At 36.1% G+C, this 22,080-nt stretch overlaps 1 protein-coding gene and 1 pseudogene across 2 annotated transcripts; both read left to right on the plus strand.

Moving 5' to 3' along the window:
- Positions 1-8,974: 8,974 nt before the first annotated feature.
- On the plus strand, positions 8,975-13,402 carry LOC143534581 (cytochrome P450 85A1-like). Its single transcript, XM_077029039.1, has 9 exons — positions 8,975-9,188; positions 9,857-10,178; positions 10,721-10,870; positions 10,964-11,209; positions 11,704-11,790; positions 11,923-12,001; positions 12,763-12,869; positions 12,966-13,090; positions 13,183-13,402. The coding sequence occupies exons 1-9, from the start codon at positions 8,998-9,000 to the stop codon at positions 13,274-13,276; spliced, it is 1,401 nt and encodes a 466-aa protein (XP_076885154.1). The 5' UTR covers positions 8,975-8,997; the 3' UTR covers positions 13,277-13,402.
- Positions 13,403-16,268: 2,866 nt separating this feature from the next.
- LOC143534627 (MYB-like transcription factor EOBII pseudogene) lies at positions 16,269-17,089 on the plus strand (annotated as a pseudogene). Its single transcript, XR_013135580.1, has 3 exons — positions 16,269-16,438; positions 16,516-16,645; positions 16,729-17,089. The product of XR_013135580.1 is annotated as an MYB-like transcription factor EOBII pseudogene (transcript).
- Positions 17,090-22,080: the final 4,991 nt, after the last annotated feature.

The following is a 22,080-nucleotide window of genomic DNA, read 5'->3' on the forward strand; positions in this document are numbered from 1 at the left end:
TATTGAATAATTTTATAACTACTAATCAAACGAAAACAATGCAAAAGGCCTCTGATTTTTACTTCGCTTTAGACCACATAAATGGTTGGGCCACCACCGATTTGATTGTACATAATGGTGCACATTTTTAAAAATTTTTACAACTCAACGCCAATTTTCTTGTTTTCCCTACTTGCGTGTTTATATTTTCAAAAACAACTCACCGAAACACGCAAACTATATTTTATTAGTAGATAGTAAAACGTGTGTGATTTGATTGTACATAATTGTGCACATTTTAAAAATTTTTTACAACTCATCGCCAATTTTCATGTTTTCCATACATGTGTGCTTATATTTTCAAAAACAACTCACCGTAACGCACAAACTATACTCTGTTAGTAGATAGTAAAGCGTGTGTTATTTGATTGTACATAATTGTGCACATTTTTAAAAATTTTTACAACTCACCGTCAATTTTCATGTTTTCCCTACATGAGTGCTTATATTTTCAAAAACAACTTATCGTAACGTGCAAACTATATTTTGTTAGTAGACAATAAAACGTGTGTTATTTGATTGTACATAATTGTGCACATTTTTTAGAATTTTTACTATTCACGGTCAATTTTCATTTTTCCTTATATGCATGTTTATATTTTCTAAAACAACTCACTGCAACGCGCAAACTATATTTTGTTAGTGGATAGTAAAACGTGTGTTATTTGATTGCCCATAATTGTGCACATTTTTTAAAATTTTTACAACTCACCGTTAATTTTCATGTTTTCCCTACATGTGTGTTTATATTTTCAAAAACAATTCACCGTAACAAACTATATTCTATATTTTGTTAGTAGTTGTACATAATTGTGCATATTTTTTAGAACTTTTACAACTTGTATGTGATAAATTAGAAAACGTATGGGTGCATAAAGGGTCCAATAGGACAATACATAGAAGAACGAGGAGACCATAAGTCAAAAAGGATCAGAAAGACAACACATGGAAATATGGAATAACTTCATCACAAATTTCAAACTTCTACCCTTACAAGTCTTTATCCTCCAATTAATTTACCTGCAAACCTCCCTCTCATATAGATGGGAGGTGTTAGGGTGAGGGTAGTATCCCAAGAAACAATCCTACTGCATGCATATCGGTTCAGTGACATGGGAATGATGGTTAAGGTTTGAGATTCTTGAGTTATTAAGTTTAAAACCTGACTCAATTGGGCTTACCATAGTGATGGGTTTCATCCTTAAAAGTGTTACTGGGTGAGTTAAGCATGGAACGTCAAAATCAGTATTGATGGTTAACATTCCGTCTCAGGAAAACTAACTTAAATATTGGAAGTAATTCTAAACGCTACTAAAAAAATATGTACACATATTACACGAATTTGATGGTTAAGACTTAGGGGGTGTTTGGGATCCCTTATTTTCATCAACTTATAACTTTATAAACTTTTTGAAAAGTTAATAAGGTGCATAAGGTGTTTGGCAACCCATAAGTCCTTATGGATTTTAACTTATGGAAAATACAAAGTAAAGGGGTTTTGAAAAGTTAGAAGTATGTAACTTATTAGCTTAATAGGTTTGATTTATCTATTACACCCATATAACCCTCAAAACCCATTACACTTCTTTTAAAAAAGAGTGTCATTTTTAGTCTTTTTAGTTTTCCTAACACATAAGCTAATTCAAACATTTTTTAAAAACTTCTTTTAAAATATTAATAAGTTAAATAAGTCCTTTTAACAAAAAGTCCTTTTTCATTTATATAAGCAATCCAAAACACACCCTTATGGTCTTAAATTCGGAACTTGACTTAAAAAAAATTTTCTTACAGTGGTGAGTTTGTATCTTGATGGCGTTTCTGAGTAAGTCAGGACTGAAATGTGAAAATCAGTATAAACAGTCGACATCACGTATCAGAAAAATCCACTTGGGATGTTGACTACTGAGGATAGTTTCAAACGTTATTTAAAAAACATATATATAGGTTGCATTAAATAAATAAATAAGTTTTACATAAACAAAAAGCTGATATAAGGATATGTGTTGTGGGTAGTAACATCACAACGCTTCACATGCCACCTTATAATCAGACGTGAAAGTTTCATTTCTTCCGGCCAAAGTGGGCCAAATAAAAAAAAGACTCTCTTCTAGATTCTATAAAAAAGACTCTCTCTTCTAGATTCTAAAACTCCAAAAAGATATATTCCTTACTCAAGTTTAATCACACTTTAGCGCCCCTAACACCACAACATAGGGCCTTGGAAGTGGCTTATCGACATTGACGTTGAAATATCTTATCAGCGTCCTTATAATTTAACTAAATAAACAACTATATCACTAAAGTTTGTTAACTATTAAAGAATCTCCCATATTTGATTCCTCGTATCATTCACGTTTATTTCCCTATCTTCAAACCTAAAATTACAATAAAATATTACATTTTCTCTCTAATTTTCAATTAAATAATATTTTTTTAATATTTTTATCATACATTTTCTCTCTCCTCCACTCACACCATTTTTAAAATATATTAAAAAATTTATAGGGTGAAACATGAATTTTTCAAACATACTGATAATCATTACATTTTTTTCTTTCATTCATTTACAACGAGAATGTGAATGCTCTCATATCTATCTTCATATATCAAATAAAGTTTTTTTATTATTTCTCTCTTTATTTTTTAACGACTAATTGGATTACTCACGGACCACTTGAGTATCATCGTGCCATCAATGGTACCACGCGATCATATCCACCACCAAGCCACCAATTCAGGAGGAAACTCAATACTTGAGAAAAACCCCATCTTGTGAGATTTGAACCCAGGACCATATGGTCATTAAGTCTTATCCCACCACTAAAATACCATTAGACTAAAAGTCCTTTTTGTTTATTATTTATCTCTTTCCTACTTTTTCCACTCATAAATATATAATATATATAACCATTAAACTACTTTATTCATATGTTTTTTTCTCACTTTTAAACATTTATCTACACATGTATATGTTGTGTAGAAATATACCTACATATGATATACATAGTATACATATGTGTAGACTCTATTAATAAACGAATTTCTTTATTTATTTTTTAGAATACTATAAGAAATGAATAAATATTGCATTTTAACCATGTTATAGGAACAAAAATGATTTATCTTGTTTATCAATAGGGCTAAAAAACATGATACGATAAATATCACATCGTAGTGAAACAAAAGTTTATAGAACTCTTAAATGATACATAATCTTTAACATATTTGAAACAAAATCCCATAAAAGTCTAAAAGCAAATCATAACATCCACTTGTAGGGCATTTATTTTATTTGAAAATTAAAAAAAATGTAAACAAGTCATTAACTCGATGGTGTTTCGTGTTGTGTTCATAGGTGTGTGTCAGAAATTGTCAGCCCTATGTTCCATGCATTCCAAAAGCTTTCTGCATAACATCACCCCCTATGAATTTACACATATATACACACAGTATAATGCATATGAGGATGGAAAAATAATTTTACATAAATTTATAAGTTTTAGTAATTGCAAGTATTAAAACACAAGCACCACCCTTTAAAGCTTTTAGAACCCTTTAAATCTCTAAATATTTAGGAATTTTTTCATTTTTCCTCTCTCTAAATATTTAGGAATTTTTTCATTTTTCCTATCGACACATCATGAGAAAGCTAACTATGAATGAAATAAATTGCTATAGAAGAGTCCCTTCATTTGTTCTATCGTCCACATACTCTATAAATATAAGACGAACACATGTCAAGATTAATAAATTGTGTAACTTACAAACTTAGCCTTTTGGCCAAGGAAAGTTTTACCTTTTGTTGTTTGGCATGATAAGGTATATGTTTGGCCATTATCATAAATTAAGTTGTAAGTTAAGCCAAATTGGATCAAGCGAGTCAACTCGATTTTTAATTGACTCAAACTCGAGTTTAAGATTCCAACTCGATTTTAATTTTGACCCGACCTGAGCCAACTTTGTATAAAGTTTTGATCGAGCTCAAGCTTGCCCCGACTCGACTTGTAAACAGCATTTAAGTGTTGTGTTTTCCGTTGCAACGTACAAACACCTCTCTATATGCTAAAATGACTATATTTCTAGCCTTCTAGGTATAATTTAGATTTGGATCTTACTTTAAAAACAATAATAAAATACTTTATATGATTATAGAAGTTTAAAAGCTATTATTATTAATTTTATATCATAAATGATTATAGTAGCCATGTAACACCCAAATTTTCTCATACAATCCTCAATTCCTTTACACTTCGAATTCGTAAACATGATTAAACAAAACCCGAATTTACACCGACTATGTCAAATTTCTCTAATTCACATAACGAACTTGTGTGTTTAACTTCCATCATCAACCATGATCATTATTAACACCGTATACTCATCAAAAGAGATGATTTTTGTCACACCCCAATCTAAGGCGGAAATGTCGGGGCGTGATCCGATTGTTTACAGCTTGAAGATACTATCATAAATATAAATTACAATATCTAATTAATTACTTTGTTCAAATAGTACACACAACAATCAAATACAACCAAACGATTCAAGTAAGTAAATACAACAAGTCTAATTCCATGTATGTCTTCATTATAATCCTAAGGTCTTTCTAAGTGTCCATATTTCAACTTCAAACAACCTGCATATGCGTAGAAAATGGAGTTTTTGTCAACAAACATGTTGAGTGAGTTTACCACCAAGTTTTGACAACAAAATAATGTTAATATGATAAATAAGCAAAACATAATAAATGCAGTAATGAAATCAAACCATAAGCAAGCAAGTTGTCGATTAAACCATCGCCAAGCGAATCGGGCGCCGGTAAATCAACTATAAGCATATAAATAGAATAGGACCGTTGCCAAGCGAATCGGGCGGTGGTCAATAGAATGAGAACCCTCTCCAAAGGGATATGTCAAACGAATAAATACAATAACATATAAGTACATAACAAGTAGATTTGATTAATCACACACAATTACACGTTTGCTATTTTTGATATGTATGTATAGTATGATATACGCATATGTCCCCAAAACGTTTATGAAAATCGAGTAAAATAGGGGAATGATAAAACTCACCTTAGATTAAAGGCAAGCGAGTATAATTAAGAATAAACGAGTAAACGGATAAGCGAGTCGTCCAATACGCGTCAAACAAGATAAATGATCAGAACCTGAAACTTTGTGATATGAAACTATAAATAAAAACGAACTTAATGCCGCTGGAATCAATCCAAACGGATGAGTAGAACTCTAGTTATGTTGAATTAAACGTTTAAGCGAGCTGGTACTGACCAGAATCCGAACAGCGAGTCGGAAGTCGGGTTTTGGGCAGTAGCTTTAAAATCACGTTACGAGAATAAAAGTCTTCTGGACCAAACGTTGAATCCGATCAGAAGCATGAGAAAACGCAAAGTCAAACGTGTTGATTGTTTTGCCCTTTAACGGGTTTTAAAGCAATTGACCAGTCAACACCCTTCAACCACCGAAATTTATTGAAGGTTATTGACTATGGAATATGTATGAACGATTTTACAGTTTACAACTTACCCGGAAAGTGAAAGGATTGATGAGAAATGGAAGTCAAAGGTCCTTGAGTTTGCAAAGTCAACGAACAAGTCTTGAATCTTTAACGAATATGCAAAAACCGAAGGGTTGGAGGATGAACAGAAGTAAGGGACGGCTGGAGGATGTTCTTTAGGGTTAGATTAAAGTTTACAGAAGGGAATTATGATGTGTTTATATAGGAATAGCTAAAACGAACTAATTATGGGCTTTTTGGCCCGTTTAAGCAAGTAAATACGTTTTAAGGAAAGAATCACCAAAAGATTCATAAAGATCTGATCTTGGACAAGGGAAAACGAATTAAGAGTTGTATTTTAGTTATATTATGATTACTTGGTCCTTAATTCTCTCTAATATGCCTAAAATAAACGATTTTATACCTTAAACGAGTTAACGAACGAAGACGAACCAAGATTGGGTGCAGTGGGGCCACCGCGCTGCGAGGCCAGCAGGTAGGCTAGCCGTCGCGCGGCGCTCTGGAGGGTATGGGGGAAAAGTTTCACACGTTGTCACATTTAGTCCCTGTATTCTGGTTTTTGAGCATTTTTATAAACTTTTGATAATATAAATAAGATTTAAACACTATTTAAAGTACAAGGGCTTCAAGTGAATTATTAGAAACTTAAATATTTATAATTATTTGTTTAATAATAGTGATCCAAAATATTTCCGGGTTGGGTTATACGCAACGAATACAGTTTCGAAAAATCCGAGATGTTACAATTTTAACCCAATAGTATCGAAAAGTCATAAACATAACACAAATTTTTTTCCTCATAAATTAGTTAAAAACAAAAAGGCCACACACAACGCTCTGAGTTTACCCGTTACCATGAACAGCATATCATTCATCGGTCTAAATGCGTTCATGGCATTGGCATCCGTCGCCTCTAGGTCATCCCATTCATTATCCTACTAGTACAAAAACCACTATGCAAACTTTAATATAAAGAGCACATTAAAAAATAAAATGACCAACGCTTAACCTTATTGAATCTCTAATGGGCTAACTCATTAGTTTGGGCCTCTAGAATGACGAGAATAATAGTTAAAAATAGTTTATTTGTGAAAATTGGATATTCATAAATTAAATTTTAACTTATTGATCGTTATAAATAATTTTATCAAGTAATGATACTTTTAATTCTTATTTTCATTGCCAATTGCAATCCCACTTTAGAAAAAAGTAACTAAATCTCGCTCTAACTTTCATTTAGGTCTTTTTAAATGATCTTGTGATTGGGATAAAAATTAATCTGTTGTTTATTATAAGCATGTGAAGTTACTTTTCCAGTACATACCTGTTAGAGGGGACATAGGGGGAGCTAGAAATGCACGAGGAAACACCAGGGCCGACTGTAAAGACCACCCCGGGATCCAGGTTTTTTTTTTCCATGGAGTTTGTGGACCACACACCGGTTTCTCCCGGTTCCAAGTTGAGTGGTTTTGGCCTTTGAAAAAAGAAAGGAAAAATGTGGTATGACACCAAGATATTTTGGGGAAAATAGGAAGAAAAAACAGGAAAATGTGGAAAAAAAAACTGACGTGGCGTGGAGTGGAAAGTGGAGAAAACGAGAGAACTCACTCTCCTCTTAAGGTGGAGAGTGTGGAGCTCTAGCACCCTCCAAGGGTAGTATCCCCACGGGGAACATCACCGCCAGCCTCAAAAAACTACTTTAGGGTAGTGGCTTAGGGTAGTATCCACCGTTGAAGAGAAGAGGAGGGGTCTTGGGGTGTGTGTCAAGCGGCTCTATTTTTTACCATTATTTTTTATTTTTTATTTTATACACTTATAAGTAACACTTTCCAGTTTCCACTACTTTTATACACATTATTCTACGAACCATTTTATTAATTTCTCTCCAAACCATCACTTTATATGGCGTAACCAAATCCCCAACCGATAATTAGGGTAGGGTCACGAAGATGATTAGATGAACCCATGAGGAAGAGATAGCGTTAGCAAAGGCTTGGGTCTATGTTTCCGAATACTTGGATCCTGTGGAACAACGAATGTCGGGTTTTTGGCCACGAGTTTGTAACTATTGTGATTCAGAGGTAGGATCAAGTGATAGTACAGAGCACCAAGTGTGGTCGAAATGGAAAAATATGGTGAGACAAATTAATGCTCGCGATAACGACATGCATGAAGTCATAACGATAATCAAAAGCCGATTGAATCGGTAATAATATATTAGGGTAGTTTAGTGACGTGCCGCCAACTCTTATGCTAGTACAGGGTCGTTCAGAGTAAAAGTGAGGGGGGCAGCGCAGGATTGATTGGGATTTAGAGTACTTATGCATTTATTTTCTATACCGATGATAGTTTGGTAATTCATTTAGACTTTACAGGAATATTTAACAAAATTAGATGCTAAGGACTAGGGGTGCAAACGAGCCGAGTCCGAGCTCGACTAGACTTGAGTTCGGCTCGTTTAACTTGTACAGAGCTCGAGTTCGGCTCGGGCTCGGGTCGTTTACTATATATCAATTATTTTTTATATAATTATAATTATTTTTATATATTTTTTCTACTATAATTTTATGTATAAAATAATATATATTATTTAGTTATTTTTAATTATTTTTCATAACATTATATATATTAATTAATAAAGATTAAATATATATTTTAAAAAATTATGTAAATGAAAGGCTCGTTTGCTCGCGAGCCGGCTCGAGCTCGATAAGTGAAGCTCGGGCTCGGGCTCGTTTATTAAACGAGCTTACTTTTAGGCTCGAGCTTGGGCTCAAGCTCGATTAAGCTGGGCTCGATTGAGCTTTTTAACGAGCCGATCTCGAGGAGCTCACGAACAGTTAGGCTCGTTTGCACCCCTACTAAGGACCATCCATGTTATGAAAATGCAAGTATCAGGCTCATTTGTAAGTACTTGCCAACTATCGGGATCAATTATGTACTTACTAAACATCAGGGAACAAACGTAAAAAAAACTGTAAACAAGAGTAACCAACCATATAGTTAAATCTTACCAATTAAAATGAAAGTTATAAATGTTATTGAGGACATTCACAGCTAACTACCCTCAACCAATAAATAATATCAACCTTTTGTTTTCAATTATTAATACACATTAACAATAATAAAAGTATAAAGATGTATTACAAATGAATTATGACCATAGTAGAACAGAACAACTAGTAACTGTAACAAGGGAGTAAAATTACTTTTTTTGGGACAGTAAGTCACCCTTTAACTCAACACATGGCACCTCCCCCCATCCATCCATTCATTCATCCCACACCCACCAGGGCCTATATATACACATTCTTGATCAGCAAACTCCCTGAGCCAACCTCTCTCTTCTGCTTATATCTCTCACTTTATAAATACACAACAATTGTCAACACAAGGTTGAAAAGGAGAGCCTCATCCATGGCTGTTTTGGTAGTGATTATTGGTGTTGTTTTGGGACTTTGCCTGTTGAGCACTGCCCTTTTGAGATGGAATGAGATGAAGTATAGAAAGAATGGTCTGCCCCCTGGTACCATGGGTTGGCCACTTTTTGGTGAGACCACTGACTTCCTCAAACAAGGCCCCAGTTTCATGAAAAACCAGAGAGCGAGGTGCTGCTCCTAACTTTTTTTATTTCTGCTTTACTAAAAAAAAAAAAAAAAAACTTTTTCTTGATTTCTTCACCAAGTCACTCACTCTGGGACTTTGGTCTTTGGGTGTTTTAGTCATTTCACTTTGTTCTTGATGATACTGTTACATAAAGGCAACTTTTTTATTGACCTTCTTACTAGCGCTGTAATCGAACCGGACATCTGTCACAAGTCCAGTTCGATGGAAATATCGTTTATGTTCGTCTGTTTAACAAGTGAATCGGGCTGACAAAAATATTTTTGAGATGGGGTTCTCAAGAAATCAAGAAAAAAAGCTACTTTTTTAGTAATTTGACAATTTCACTTGTGTTTCTTGATGAAAATGAAAAAGCTAACTTTTTTCTTGGTTTCTTGAGAAACCCATCTCAAAAATGCACTTTTTTGATAAGCAGCAAACTTTTTCTTGATTTTCTTGGAAAACCCAACTCAGAAATGCATCATTTCACTATAATTACTTTAGCAACTTCTTCACATGTGGTTGTTGATTTGACACTAAAAAAACACCCTTTTTCAGTTTTTCTTACTCACAACCCCATCTCACAAGTACACACCATTCCATTCCAAACATTCCCATTTAAGTATTTTATTAAAAAAAAGAGCTTAACCTTTATGTGTTGTTGAAACCACAGGTATGGAAGTGTGTTCAAATCTCACATATTGGGGTGTCCAACAGTTGTTTCAATGGACCCAGAACTGAATAGATTCATACTAATGAATGAAGGCAAAGGGATACTTCCAGGGTACCCTCAATCAATGCTTGAAATATTGGGAAAATCAAATATTGCAGCTGTTCATGGTCCTGCTCATAAAAACATGAGAGGTGCATTGTTATCACTTGTTAGCCCATCAATAATAAGACAACAAATTCTCCCCAAAATTGATCTTTTCATGAGATCCCATCTTGATAACTGGACTAATCAAATCATTGACATCCAAGAGAAAACCAAGGAGGTATGTCTGCATCTTTTCATTGTACTATAAAGTACAACTCTTTATTATTATTATTATTACTAAGTGTGTACGTGGTTCAATTCGGTGCTGTTTTAGACTAAAACCTGACCGAAAACCAGAACTTCGGTTTTTGGATTTTTTAAATCGTTCAGTTTCGTTTTTTTTTTTTCTTTTGCGCTGGAAAATTTTAGGCCGAAAAAAAGTTAGGCAAAAATAATGAAAAAAATATAAATAATTTTGTTAATTATTAACTAGTTGATTATTATACATTTGGTAAAAACTATTTGAGTTATATCCTATTTATTAAATTCTTAGTAATTACTAAAAACAAAAAAATGAAAATTTAAAATTTGGTTCGGTTCGTTTTTTCTGCTGTTTTTTTGCATACAAAACCAAAACCGAACCTTAAATTAGTTTACGTGTTGGTTCGGTTTTTTCGGATAGGATTTTTCGGTTTTTTCGATTTCTTGCACATCCACGAATAATTATTATTACACTCTGTTTTACTCTGTTTCTCAATCTTTTTCAAATTATTATCACAGATGGCCCTTTTATCATCACTCAAACAAATTTCTGGAGATGAATCTTGCTCATTATCCAAAGAATTCATGCCTGAGTTCTTCAAACTAGTGTTGGGAACACTTTCACTTCCCATTAATCTTCCAAACACAAATTACCATAGAGGATTACAGGTTTGAAATATGCATCAAAGTTAGTCATTTTTATTTTTATTTTTTAATAATCTTTAAAGGGTTTTGAGGTTAAAGTTTGAAACTTTATTGCAGGCAAGAAAGAATGTGGTGAGAATGTTGGGTGAGTTGATTAATGAAAGAAGAAAGTCTCAAGAAACACATGAAGATATGCTGAGTTCTTTGATGGGTGGTGTGGAAAACAGATATAAATTAAGTGATGAAGAGATAATTGATCAAATAATTACAATTTTGTATTCTGGGTATGAAACAGTTTCCACTACTTCAATGATGGCTGTTAAGTATTTGCATGATCATCCAAGAGTTCTTGAAGAACTTAGAGTAAGTTTTTTTTAATAATCTTGATTTTTTTATTATTTTTAATTTTTGTGTAATAAAGTTTTGATTTTTTAGTATTTTTTGACAATCTTGATTCTTGAAATTGGGGAAAAATTATAACTTGGTTAATTTTTGTATAAAGGTTTGATTTTTTAAATATTTTTTAACAATCTTGATTCTTGAAATTGGGAAAAATAATTATTTTTATTAATTTTTGTATTAAAGTTTTGATTTTTTTAAATATTTTATAATCTTGATTCTTGAAATTTGGGAAAATTTTATTATTTTGATTTATTTTTATTAAAGTTTTGATTTTTTTAATATAATTTATAAGTCTTGTGGAAGAACAAAAAAATTTATTTTTTGTTCTATTAAAGTTTTGATTTTTTGTAATATTTTATAATCTTGATTCTTGAAATTTGGGAAGAAATTATTATTTTTATTTATTTTTTATTAAAGTTTTGATTTTTTTTAATATACTTATATAAATCTTGTAGAAAGAACATTTAGGAATCAGAGAGAGAAAAATGGCAGAGGACCCACTTGACTGGAATGACTACAAGTCCATGAAGTTCACTCGTGCGGTAGGTTTGGATTATTTATTAATTCATTAAATTTAGGGAATTTATGTAGATATTCTTTTTAGAATGTTTTAATATTTAATTGAATTTAAAATAATATTTATAAATTTAAATTATCATGTGGTGTGGTTGCAGGTGATCTTTGAGACCTCCAGATTGGCAACTATTGTTAATGGTGTTTTGAGGAAAACTACCAAGGAAATGGAACTCAATGGTGAGTGTTTTTATAAATTAATTTATTTTATATTATTTAAAAAATATACTTACATATAGTATATACCTAAGAATCAACTGGTTCAGTTCAGTTACATGTAAATACCAAACTTGTTAGTGATCATTTTGATTATAAACATTTTGGTTATTAGAAGAGAGGATCGGTTAAGCGCTTAATCTGGACTGTTAATAAATCAAGTTATATCTTTGATGAATATAAATTAGTAATCTTTTAGTTTATAAAGAATAATAAGCTATGAAAATTATGTATTTGAAGAAAATATAAAATAAACTTTATATATATATATATATATATATATATAATATAATATAATATGTATGCATTCTTTAAGAAATGGAATATAATTGAAAGCACAAAATAAGATAAAATATATAATTTGTGATTGATTTGGAAGCTTTTTTTAAGGGGGTCTTTGGGCTGTAAATGGTGTCATCATCTAACCATGGACCCTACCACACATCATAATCCACATGGTGTAGTACTCTTCCAGCTTGGATTACTTGAGACCATGACCCCTCTATTATTATTTTTTAATTCAATAATTAAATCTTAATGTTGTTTATTTTCTACCATCACACCACAACTATCCCATAAAGTTTATAACTTATAAGAAACCCAAAACTAGAACCTCTTGTTAGCACATGAATGGGTGTTTTTCAATGCTCGTGATTTAAAATCGTCAGAAAATAACTTGCGTCGTTTAGTTTGGTTTTAAAAACTCGGGTTGTATCTTTTTGTAGGATTTGTGATTCCAGAAGGATGGAGGATATATGTATACACAAGAGAAATAAACTATGATCCGTGCTTGTACCCGGATCCATATACCTTCAACCCATGGAGATGGCTGGTAGGCTTCCCTTTTACTTATCTATGGGCACACTTATTACTATAGAACTGCGACAACTACAAAATACTAATTGTGTGTTTGGTTCGTAAATTGTAGGATCGAAGCTTGGAGACACAAAACTATTTCTTTATATTTGGAGGTGGGACGAGACAATGCCCTGGAAAAGAACTCGGCATTGCAGAAATATCGACTTTCCTTCACTACTTTGTAACTAAATACAGGTACTTACCGGTTCTAAATAATGATATTATGTATTTATTATTTTAAAGTCATAAGTGTTAAATGAATAATTTGTATTTGAATAAAAATATAGGTGGGAAGAGGTTGGAGGAGACAAGCTTATGAAATTCCCAAGAGTTGAAGCACCAAATGGTTTACATATTAGGGTTTCGGATTTATGTGCATAAATATAATAATAATAATAATAATAATAAAATCTAAGAGTGTACATGTACAAATGATTGATAGTAGTAGATTTTGACACATTGCTAGAGGTTGTACAAAATTATTTTCCTAACAAAGTAGGGTTTTTTTCTTTTACTTATTAGTAATGTCATTATTAATTTTTGCAAATTTTGCAAATTTATGTCATGTCTTCTGTTTATTGAAATGTGTATTCCATTATTTATAAACATTGGTTTACTTTAAAGTTGGTACACATATCTAAATCCAATTCATCTTATTTCAGAATTATTTGTTTATATTCAAGGCATTTGAATGAGAAGAGATAATTATTCGTTCTCTTGAGCGGGTATATAAAGTCATGAAATTGTTGTTTCAAAACGAGTTATTCTAAATATAGACTCGTTTTGTTTTTGAATAAAACAAATTATGATCAAAATGAACTCGAGTTAATTTAATTGTGATTAGTGCAAGTTTGATTATGTGATTTTTACTTATCGAGTTTATTAACAAATTATATAACATGTGAAATACGGATAATTACATAATTTATTAAACCTCGACTTATTTAATGTATACAAATAGAATATTATCAACATAATTAGTTTAGTAATAAAATCTTAGGGATGTAAACGAACATGAACAATGTCTTGTTCATGTTCGTTTGTTAAGGAAATAAAGTGTTCACGAACACTTATCAAAGAGATTTTATGTTCGTGATAAATTAAAGAATTTAAAATGTTTAGATAAAATAAATAAATATACAAAAAACATTCATGGACAACATATACAAACGAACATGAATGAGCGTTCATGAACACAATTGAATGAACGCTTTGTTAATGTTCGTTTGTTTAATTAATCGAACGGAATTTCTTGTTCATGTTTGTTCATTTATTAAACGAACAAATATAAACGAACTTCCCGCCGAATGTTTGGTTTGCTTCCCGCCCTTTAAAATCTTAAATATATACAATTCTACAAAGCCCAAAAAATTTCCCCATAACCCGTGAATTGTATAAACATATAGCCCATAAAAGCTGTAGGGGTCGAAGCCCATTCAAAAAACAGAATTTTGCAGAAAGTTATAACGCCCAAAAATTTGGCCCATAAAAGCTATAGGCGTCCAGGCCAATCAGGCCCACAAAAAAGTTATACTAAAAAACATATATTACGCCGTTGCCGGGGATCGAACTCGGGTAACCCGAGTGACAGGAGGGAATACTTACCACTATACTACAACGACATTTGTGATAAATTAAATATAAATAACCTTGTTTAGGTAACCCTTTCTAAATGGATGATGAATTATTGATAATGTTGCAATTTTTTCCCCATTAATTTCATGGATGATATGATACGTATCTGTAAAACCCATTAAGAACAAACATTTAACTTTTATAAAAATAATAATGATAATAATTCTTTTTTTTTAAACGACCAATCAAAAAACTTTATTAGAAAAGACATGCCGAACTAGCAAGTCGCTAAACTGACATAAATAATTTTGTTTTAGCACAAAAGCCTACAAAATGATTATTTGGTTGAATGAAAAGTGTTCTATACTATGGAAACAAAGGTCATGGATTTAATTCTCACAATTAGTGTTCATTTTTTATAGGAAAAAAACTTTTATTTTTGTTTTATATGTCATTTTAGTAACATGTTTATCATTATTTGTTTGTTATGAGTTTTTGAAAGGCTAGTTTTAGCTTGTATATGTGAAAAATGAATAAGAAAATAAATGATATTTAAAAAATAATTAAAATAAGATATTTTTCTGCACAAAACAGGGAAAGAAAATGAACTAGAACAAAGCAGATTTTTTTCATTCCGGCACTACAAGCATTTTGTTACATGGAAGCTTACACACACATAGACCGGCCAACCTTATCGGTAAAATTGTCAAATTATCTATTACATAATTTAGGTTTGAAAACGCGATTTTATGGGCCCGTTTTTTTACTCGTCTCAGGCCCAAAATTTTAATGGATGCTCGGATACGGCCCTGCTTCCAAAGGCACCACATCACGGTTAGACAAACCGCATTAAAAACCTTTACTTTCTGCGTGGGTAACCGGTAGAGTTTGTGTAGCTCAAAAACGTCTTAGGTAGGAAAAACAAAAAACACCGGCACCTTACACCAACTCGCAATACAATGCCAAATATTTTTAATAATAACTTCTAGAAGGCCTTTTGGTACCATGATATTTGTTACAAACAGTTACTACCAACTTTTCTAAACACAATTCAAGTTTGAAGGGGAACTTTGAGGGCTACAAAAACATTACCAAATTCACTTCATATTCTTTCTTGTAATTAAATATTAATCAAAATGCTATTAACATCAACTACAGTTAGTGTCATATATAATATTATAATGGCATTGGCATGTCAACATCCAAAATCTTTTTATTAGTTAATGGCTTAGTGTTGATCATAAGTGCCTAAATAGGCATATCAACACATTAAACAACACTTATAATCGAACAATCACACACGTGTCCACCAGCCACTTATCGCCTTTAACATATTCTAATGCTAAGTTGCCCGAAACAGCATGAAACATATCGGTCACATAGATTACCATATGACATATGTTTTACCGTTATTGGGCACAAGTTGTTTTGTTTGAATTGTTTTAAGTTAGTGGCTTAGTGCTTTCTTTTGGAGGAGTTGTTAATGGAAACATGAGTTAAGCCTAGCTGAAGAATTATGATCTAATCTAACAAACTTTTTGGGTATATAGTTACTAGTTCGTGACACATGTGCGCACGCGATTGGTTGCTTTGATAAATATCTTTATAAAGGTGTAAGATTGCATATCAAGATTTGAAACAAAAAGGTTTACTTGTAGATTTGGAGCAAAGTATTGGGAAAGTGAGACCACCATATCAAATAATTGACTGTTGGAGGTAATATATAAAGGGGTTGCTTCAGTTTTACATGTAAATTTGTGTTGTATAATTTTTGCATACCAAAAAAATAAAAAATAAAAACAAGTGAATATTAAAAGAAGTTAAAGAAAATGGTGGGAATGACGGGTTGGAGAATACTAGATCAAGAATGGAGGAAGGGACCTTGGACACGCGAAGAGGACGATTTGCTTATTGAATATGTTAGAATACATGGAGAAGGAAGATGGAGTTCGGTAGCTGGTTGCTCAGGTAGAACTAATGTTATATATATACAGTCGCATGTTCATTTCAGAACCAATAATATATTCATGTTTATTTATTTTTAGGGTTAAAAAGAAGTGGGAAGAGTTGTAGGTTACGGTGGGTGAATTATCTAAGACCTGGTCTTAAGAAAGGTCAATTAACACCTGAAGAAGAAGGCATGATCATTGAACTTCATGCCTTATGGGGAAACAAGTAATGCATCTCTCTTTATGCTCATGTGCGTTTGTATACATTTTATCGGTTTTTATAATAATTATATTAATCAATTTGTACAGATGGTCTACCATAGCTAGATACTTGCCAGGGAGAACCGATAATGAGATAAAGAACTATTGGAGAACCAACTTTAAGAAGAAAGGAACATCATCACAAAACCATAAAAAGCAAAAACTTGAAGCTGCATTTAGGCTCGGTCAATATTATCAACAGGAGGATAACAACATAGGCAAAATAGATGATGTAGTTGATGTCAAAAGTTCAAGCGCAAGCAATGAGCAGCAACAACAGCATAACCATTCTTTGGTGGATAAAGATGGTGCATCCTGGTGGGATATTGTGTCGGAAGACAGCTTCTGGAGTGAGTTTTTGTCGAATCTGGACAATGACCATCCAAACAAATGTGCGATGGAACAATAAGTAGTTCATAAGTTTGAATCTTTTGAAATAATATATCAAGAGTTACATATATTGTGTTGCTAGCATTATAGTTTACCGTTTTAATTAGTCGCTTCACTACTTTCGTGAAGAGGTAGGTCTTAGCAGAGCCCAGTTGGACCCGCAAGACTCACCTTAAAAAGAGACGTCTGCGCAGAAACCAACTGGATCCGCAGGATCCACCATGCTCAGAGACGTGACGTCTTTACGCGCAGTACGCAAGCTGTTCCCGCAGGAAATGCCTCCCAATGGTGAAGTACTCTGCCTGTTCCCGCAGCTGCGGATACAGGCCATCAGGGAAGGCCACCCGCGCAGCAAGGCTACACGCACAAGGCACTTAGCTCTCAAATACAGTTGTCACCTGAAGGAATGAGCAAGGCGGGAATACTCCCGCCCAAATGAGCCAGTCCGTATGCTTCTGGAAGATCTTTTGTACTATACCTACCAAGGTATGGGCAAAACAGACGATCTGACCAGAGCAGCCCATGAACCAATCACAAGGTGACAGCTCACCGACAACAGTACGAGGAGGAGCACCCTCTAGTACTGTTTCACTATTAGCCGCTGCCTACTCACCAACCCTTACTGTGGGACGTGCGCAGCCTACAGTTGGTGGAACAGTGCATAGCCGGCAGTAAAGGAACAGTATACAGCCGACCTTGTCACTGTCGGTCGCAGCCTATCCACCAACCAGCATGGCTCGTGCGTAACCCACTGTTGGTAGAACAGGAATACTATTCAGCCGGCTGTACCTTCTAGGAAACCTACCTTCGGCTATAAATACTCCAACACCTTGGAATGGTAAGGACATCATCTGATATCTCGTTATCTTATCTAGCGATCTCTTAATATACACTTATATTCAGAGCAATCTAGTCTGATTCTCACGCCGGAGGGTGGTCACAAGGAGGAACCCCCCCCCTTCTCAGTGACGAGCTTACGGTGTCTGTTTTGCAGGTCACCTGAAGAACAACCTTCTCTGCTGGACCTCATCCTCGTGGGAAACATTACTTAACCCCCAGATTATCCGTAATCTGCCGGGGTCACTTAGTGTTTCTTCATTGGCGCCATCCGTGCATAAAAGATAGAACTAATTCTTAGTTTTTTCAAAATTTCTGAAGAAATGGTTAACGTTACTCCGGTCCCAAGGCCAGTAAGTGACCAAGAAACCCCGGTGACCACAACCCCAGCAACTGAGAACACCGGCGGTTATACAAATTTTACGAACACTACCCCGATTACCCAAGCCGGGACAAGTGCAGTAAACAATATTTCACTGGGGTTCACTGATGCCCAGTTGGAGAAACGGACGAGGGTCCCTCGCCAAACACTAGATCAAGTTAAGGCGTGGGCCGAAGCACGTCAGAAAGAGTTCCAAGCTGAGTTGGATGAACGCTTGCGTTCACTTCAACAGGCTGACGAATTCGGCAGTACTCGCCAACATCTCAATATGAACAGTGAGTGCGAGTACTCAGACGATGAGCGGGAAGAATCCGATACCGACGCAAACCCTCGCCATAAGGCAAAAGGGAAGCGTAAGGAAACGGACTTCCAACCGACAAGGAATTTTGGAGAAGCCTTTAAACCAACGAATGCGGAGAGAAACCCGCGTGACTTCTCCAAAACCTTTAGACCAACTGCTGCAAATGCAGGAAAGTCAAAGTTTGCAAGGGACATTGCGGAAGCAATCGCCCCGAGAAGTTCCAAACAAATGTCCAACATCGGCACTTATGATGGTCTATCCGACCCAGAAGACCACTTGAACAGATTCATTGCGGGGGCAACCGTCAGTAACTGGACGGAACCCACGTGGTGTTATATGTTCCAGATGACTCTGGTCGGAGCGGCCAGAGCATGGTTCGATCGTTTACCGGTCCACCACATCTATGATTGGGCGGACTTTCAGAACAAGTTCAGCCAACAAAGGAAATATACTGAAGAACAGTGGACGATCCTCAACTGCGTTAGAGAGGAGGATGAATCTTTACTAGACTTCATCACTCGCTTCAACTCCAAAAAGCTAAGTCTGGGCAACATAAGTGAAGATCTTGTTCGCGCCGCTTTCATCCAGGGCGCCGAATACCCAGAGCTTATCCGCACATTGACGGGTAAGGACGGCATGCCATCCACATGGGATGCCATCATGACGGCGGCCAAGCGCTTTGCCGAGACGAAGAAGCAACTCGGAAGGGATCTTCCCCAGAGTACACACCTCTACACGCAAAGGACTAGAGAAAACAATGTTAAGATCGCCCGGCAGAACAAAAAGAGGAAGCTAGGTATTTGGCAGTCAAGGGTCAACTTTGACACCTCATCCAGCTCTCACCCTCTTGTTGGCGGAAGAGATAACACACACCCTTCAAGCCGAAAGCACCGGTGGACGCCACTCACCAAAAGCGTCACGGAGATATTTGCCACCGAAAAACTACCATGGCCAAAAGCTCCAATGATCCGGCAGCGACCTAATGCGGATCAGAGCAAATCCTGTGACTTCCACGGGACAAAAGGTCATAGTACGGAAGAGTGTACATCCTTGAAGGATATTGTTGAAACATTCGTCAAGGATGGAAGACTTGCACACCTTGTGGCATCAATCAAGAAGGGAGGAAGGAATGATAACCGGTACAGAGGTAACGGACGAAAGCCCGTTGACATCAGCATCAACATGGTTCATGGTAAGATGAGAGGAAGAAAAAGGCGAGCGACAGAACCATGCGCGTGGAAGGAAGCTGAGGTGCGCTTCCCGCGAGTGCCAGGAGGACCCAGCAAAGAAGGCCCTATCGTCATCAAAAGCCAGCTGGGGCACTACATCACTTCTCGCACTCTTGCTGACAACGGCGCCTCGTCAACGGTGATGTACAGGCAGTTCTTCGACAAGCTAGATGACGAAGACAAGGAACGCCTGAAAACGATCTACGCCTCGATGGAAGGGTTCGACGGCAGCACAAACACCCCCTGGGTATCCTATCTTTCCCCGTCACTCTCACGGACGGGAATCACTCACGCACAGAAGACGTGGATTTTGTCGTAATGAGGAAGCCACACCACACATACGACATTCTCTTCGGAAGAGACGGGATGGCAAGATTCAACGCCGTGGTATCTTCAGTCCACGGCATGATGGGATGGCCAACAGCTGAGGGTGTAGCGATGATCACCGGCATTCCCCAGGTATGCATCGCATCTGTCTCATCTAAACCCAAACCAAAGATGGCTAAACCAACCATCACCGAACCGGAAAGATGGGCCTTCAACGGCAAATACCCTGACCAGGCCGTTTCCATTGGCCCAACAGTTGTTGATCCTACACGCACCTTACTCAAGTGATTATTACAGAAAAACGCTGACATCTTCGCGTGGACACCAGCTGACATGACTGGTGTACCCCGAAGTAAGGCAGAGCATAAGCTCAAATGCGATCCGGCTGTTACGCCAGTCGTACAAAAGCGCAGAGTAATGGGGCCAGAACAAACTAACGCGTGTAGAACCCAAGTCAAGGAACTCCTTGACGCAGGCATCGTACGCGTTAGTAGATATCAAACATGGGTTGCAAATCCCGTTATGGTACCGAAGAATAACAAACAATGGCGCATGTGCATAGATTTCAAGGACTTAAACAAAGCATGCCCCAAAGATTGTTATCCGTTACCCGAAATTGATCTTAAGGTGGATTCGTTAGCACCGTTTCGCCTTAAATGCTTCCTGGATGCGTATAAGGGGTACCATCAAATCCACATGGCCGTTGATGATCAGGACAAAACCGCTTTTCGGACGCCCGATGGCACATTTTGTTACCAAATGATGCCATTCGGACTTAAGAATGCCGGGTCCACATACCAACGCTGATGGACAACCAGTTTCATGCCCAAATTGGGAGGAACTTGGAAGTCTACATGGATGACTTGGTCATCAAAAGCCCTGACGCAGAAGCGATGTTGAAAGACATCGAAGAAACTTTCAACACGCTTAGGAAGATAAACATGAAACTCAACCCGGGCAAGTGTGCCTTTGGAATGGAAGAAGGGAAGTTCTTGGGGGTCATCGTCACTAAAGATGGCTTCAGAGCGAACCCTGAGAAGGTCGAAGCCATTATCAAAATGGAATCACCTACTACCATCAAACAGGCTCAGACACTGAATGGACGACTAGTGGCACTTAATCGCTTTTTGGCAAACCACGCGGATAAGTCGTTTCCTTTCGTGTCAACGTTGAGAAACTGTTTAAAGAAAACGCACTTCCGCTGGACACCAGAAGCGGAAGCAGCTTTTCAGGAGATTCGGTCACGCTTGATCGAACTCCCAACGCTCACAGCACCAAAAGCGGGAGAGCCTATACCTTTCCGCAACAGATAGAGCAACCGGGGCAGTCCTGCTAGTAGAGCGAAAATGCATCCAGATGCCAATCTATTATGTCAGCCGTATCCTAACAGACGTAGAAACCCGGTACTCTACCCTCGAAAAATTAGTCTTAGCACTTATACACGCTTCACGCAGGTTAAGACGATATTTCCAGGGTCACCCAATCACCATTCTCTCCAACTTCAAACTTGCAAACGTTCTACGCAAACCCGAGTTATCGGGACGCCTAGCCAAATGGGCAATTGAGTTGGGGAGTATGCGATAAAGTATAAGCCAATACCAGCCATAAAAGGCCAGGTTTTGGCCGACTTTATTGCGGAAGTGCCTGCATCGCGGGAAAAAGAGTGCCAGGAAGAGGCTCAACCCTCTTCAGCACAAGACATCAATGATGTCTGGCAACTCTACACTGATGGAGCAGCCAGTAACGAGGGTTCAGGCGCAGGGCTGAAACTAACCAACCCAGCAGGCCAAGAATACACTTACGCTATTCGACTGGATTTTCCAAGTATGAATAACGAAGCCGAGTATGAGGCATTCTTGGCTGGGCTGAGAATTGCGCGTAAGATGGGAGTGAAACACTTGGAAGCCCACGTGGATTCCATGTTAGTAGCCAAT

Source organism: Bidens hawaiensis, unplaced genomic scaffold (genome assembly GCF_021521415.1).
Source record: "Bidens hawaiensis isolate Kalapana, Puna unplaced genomic scaffold, B.hawaiensis_p1.1 tig00010251_1, whole genome shotgun sequence".
NCBI lineage: Eukaryota > Viridiplantae > Streptophyta > Magnoliopsida > Asterales > Asteraceae > Bidens > Bidens hawaiensis.

What these genes read in the sequence shown, in the direction of transcription:
- LOC143534581 (XM_077029039.1), top strand. Translation starts at nt 8,998, where the DNA reads ATGGCTGTTTTGGTAGTGATTATTGGTGTTGTTTTGGGACTTTGCCTG. An exon ending in CCATGAAGTTCACTCGTGCG is followed by an intron (nt 11,791 to 11,922) that starts GTAGGTTTGGAT and finishes GTGTGGTTGCAG; the next exon opens with GTGATCTTTGAGACCTCCAG. An exon ending in CAAGGAAATGGAACTCAATG is followed by an intron (nt 12,002 to 12,762) that starts GTGAGTGTTTTT and finishes ATCTTTTTGTAG; the next exon opens with GATTTGTGATTCCAGAAGGA.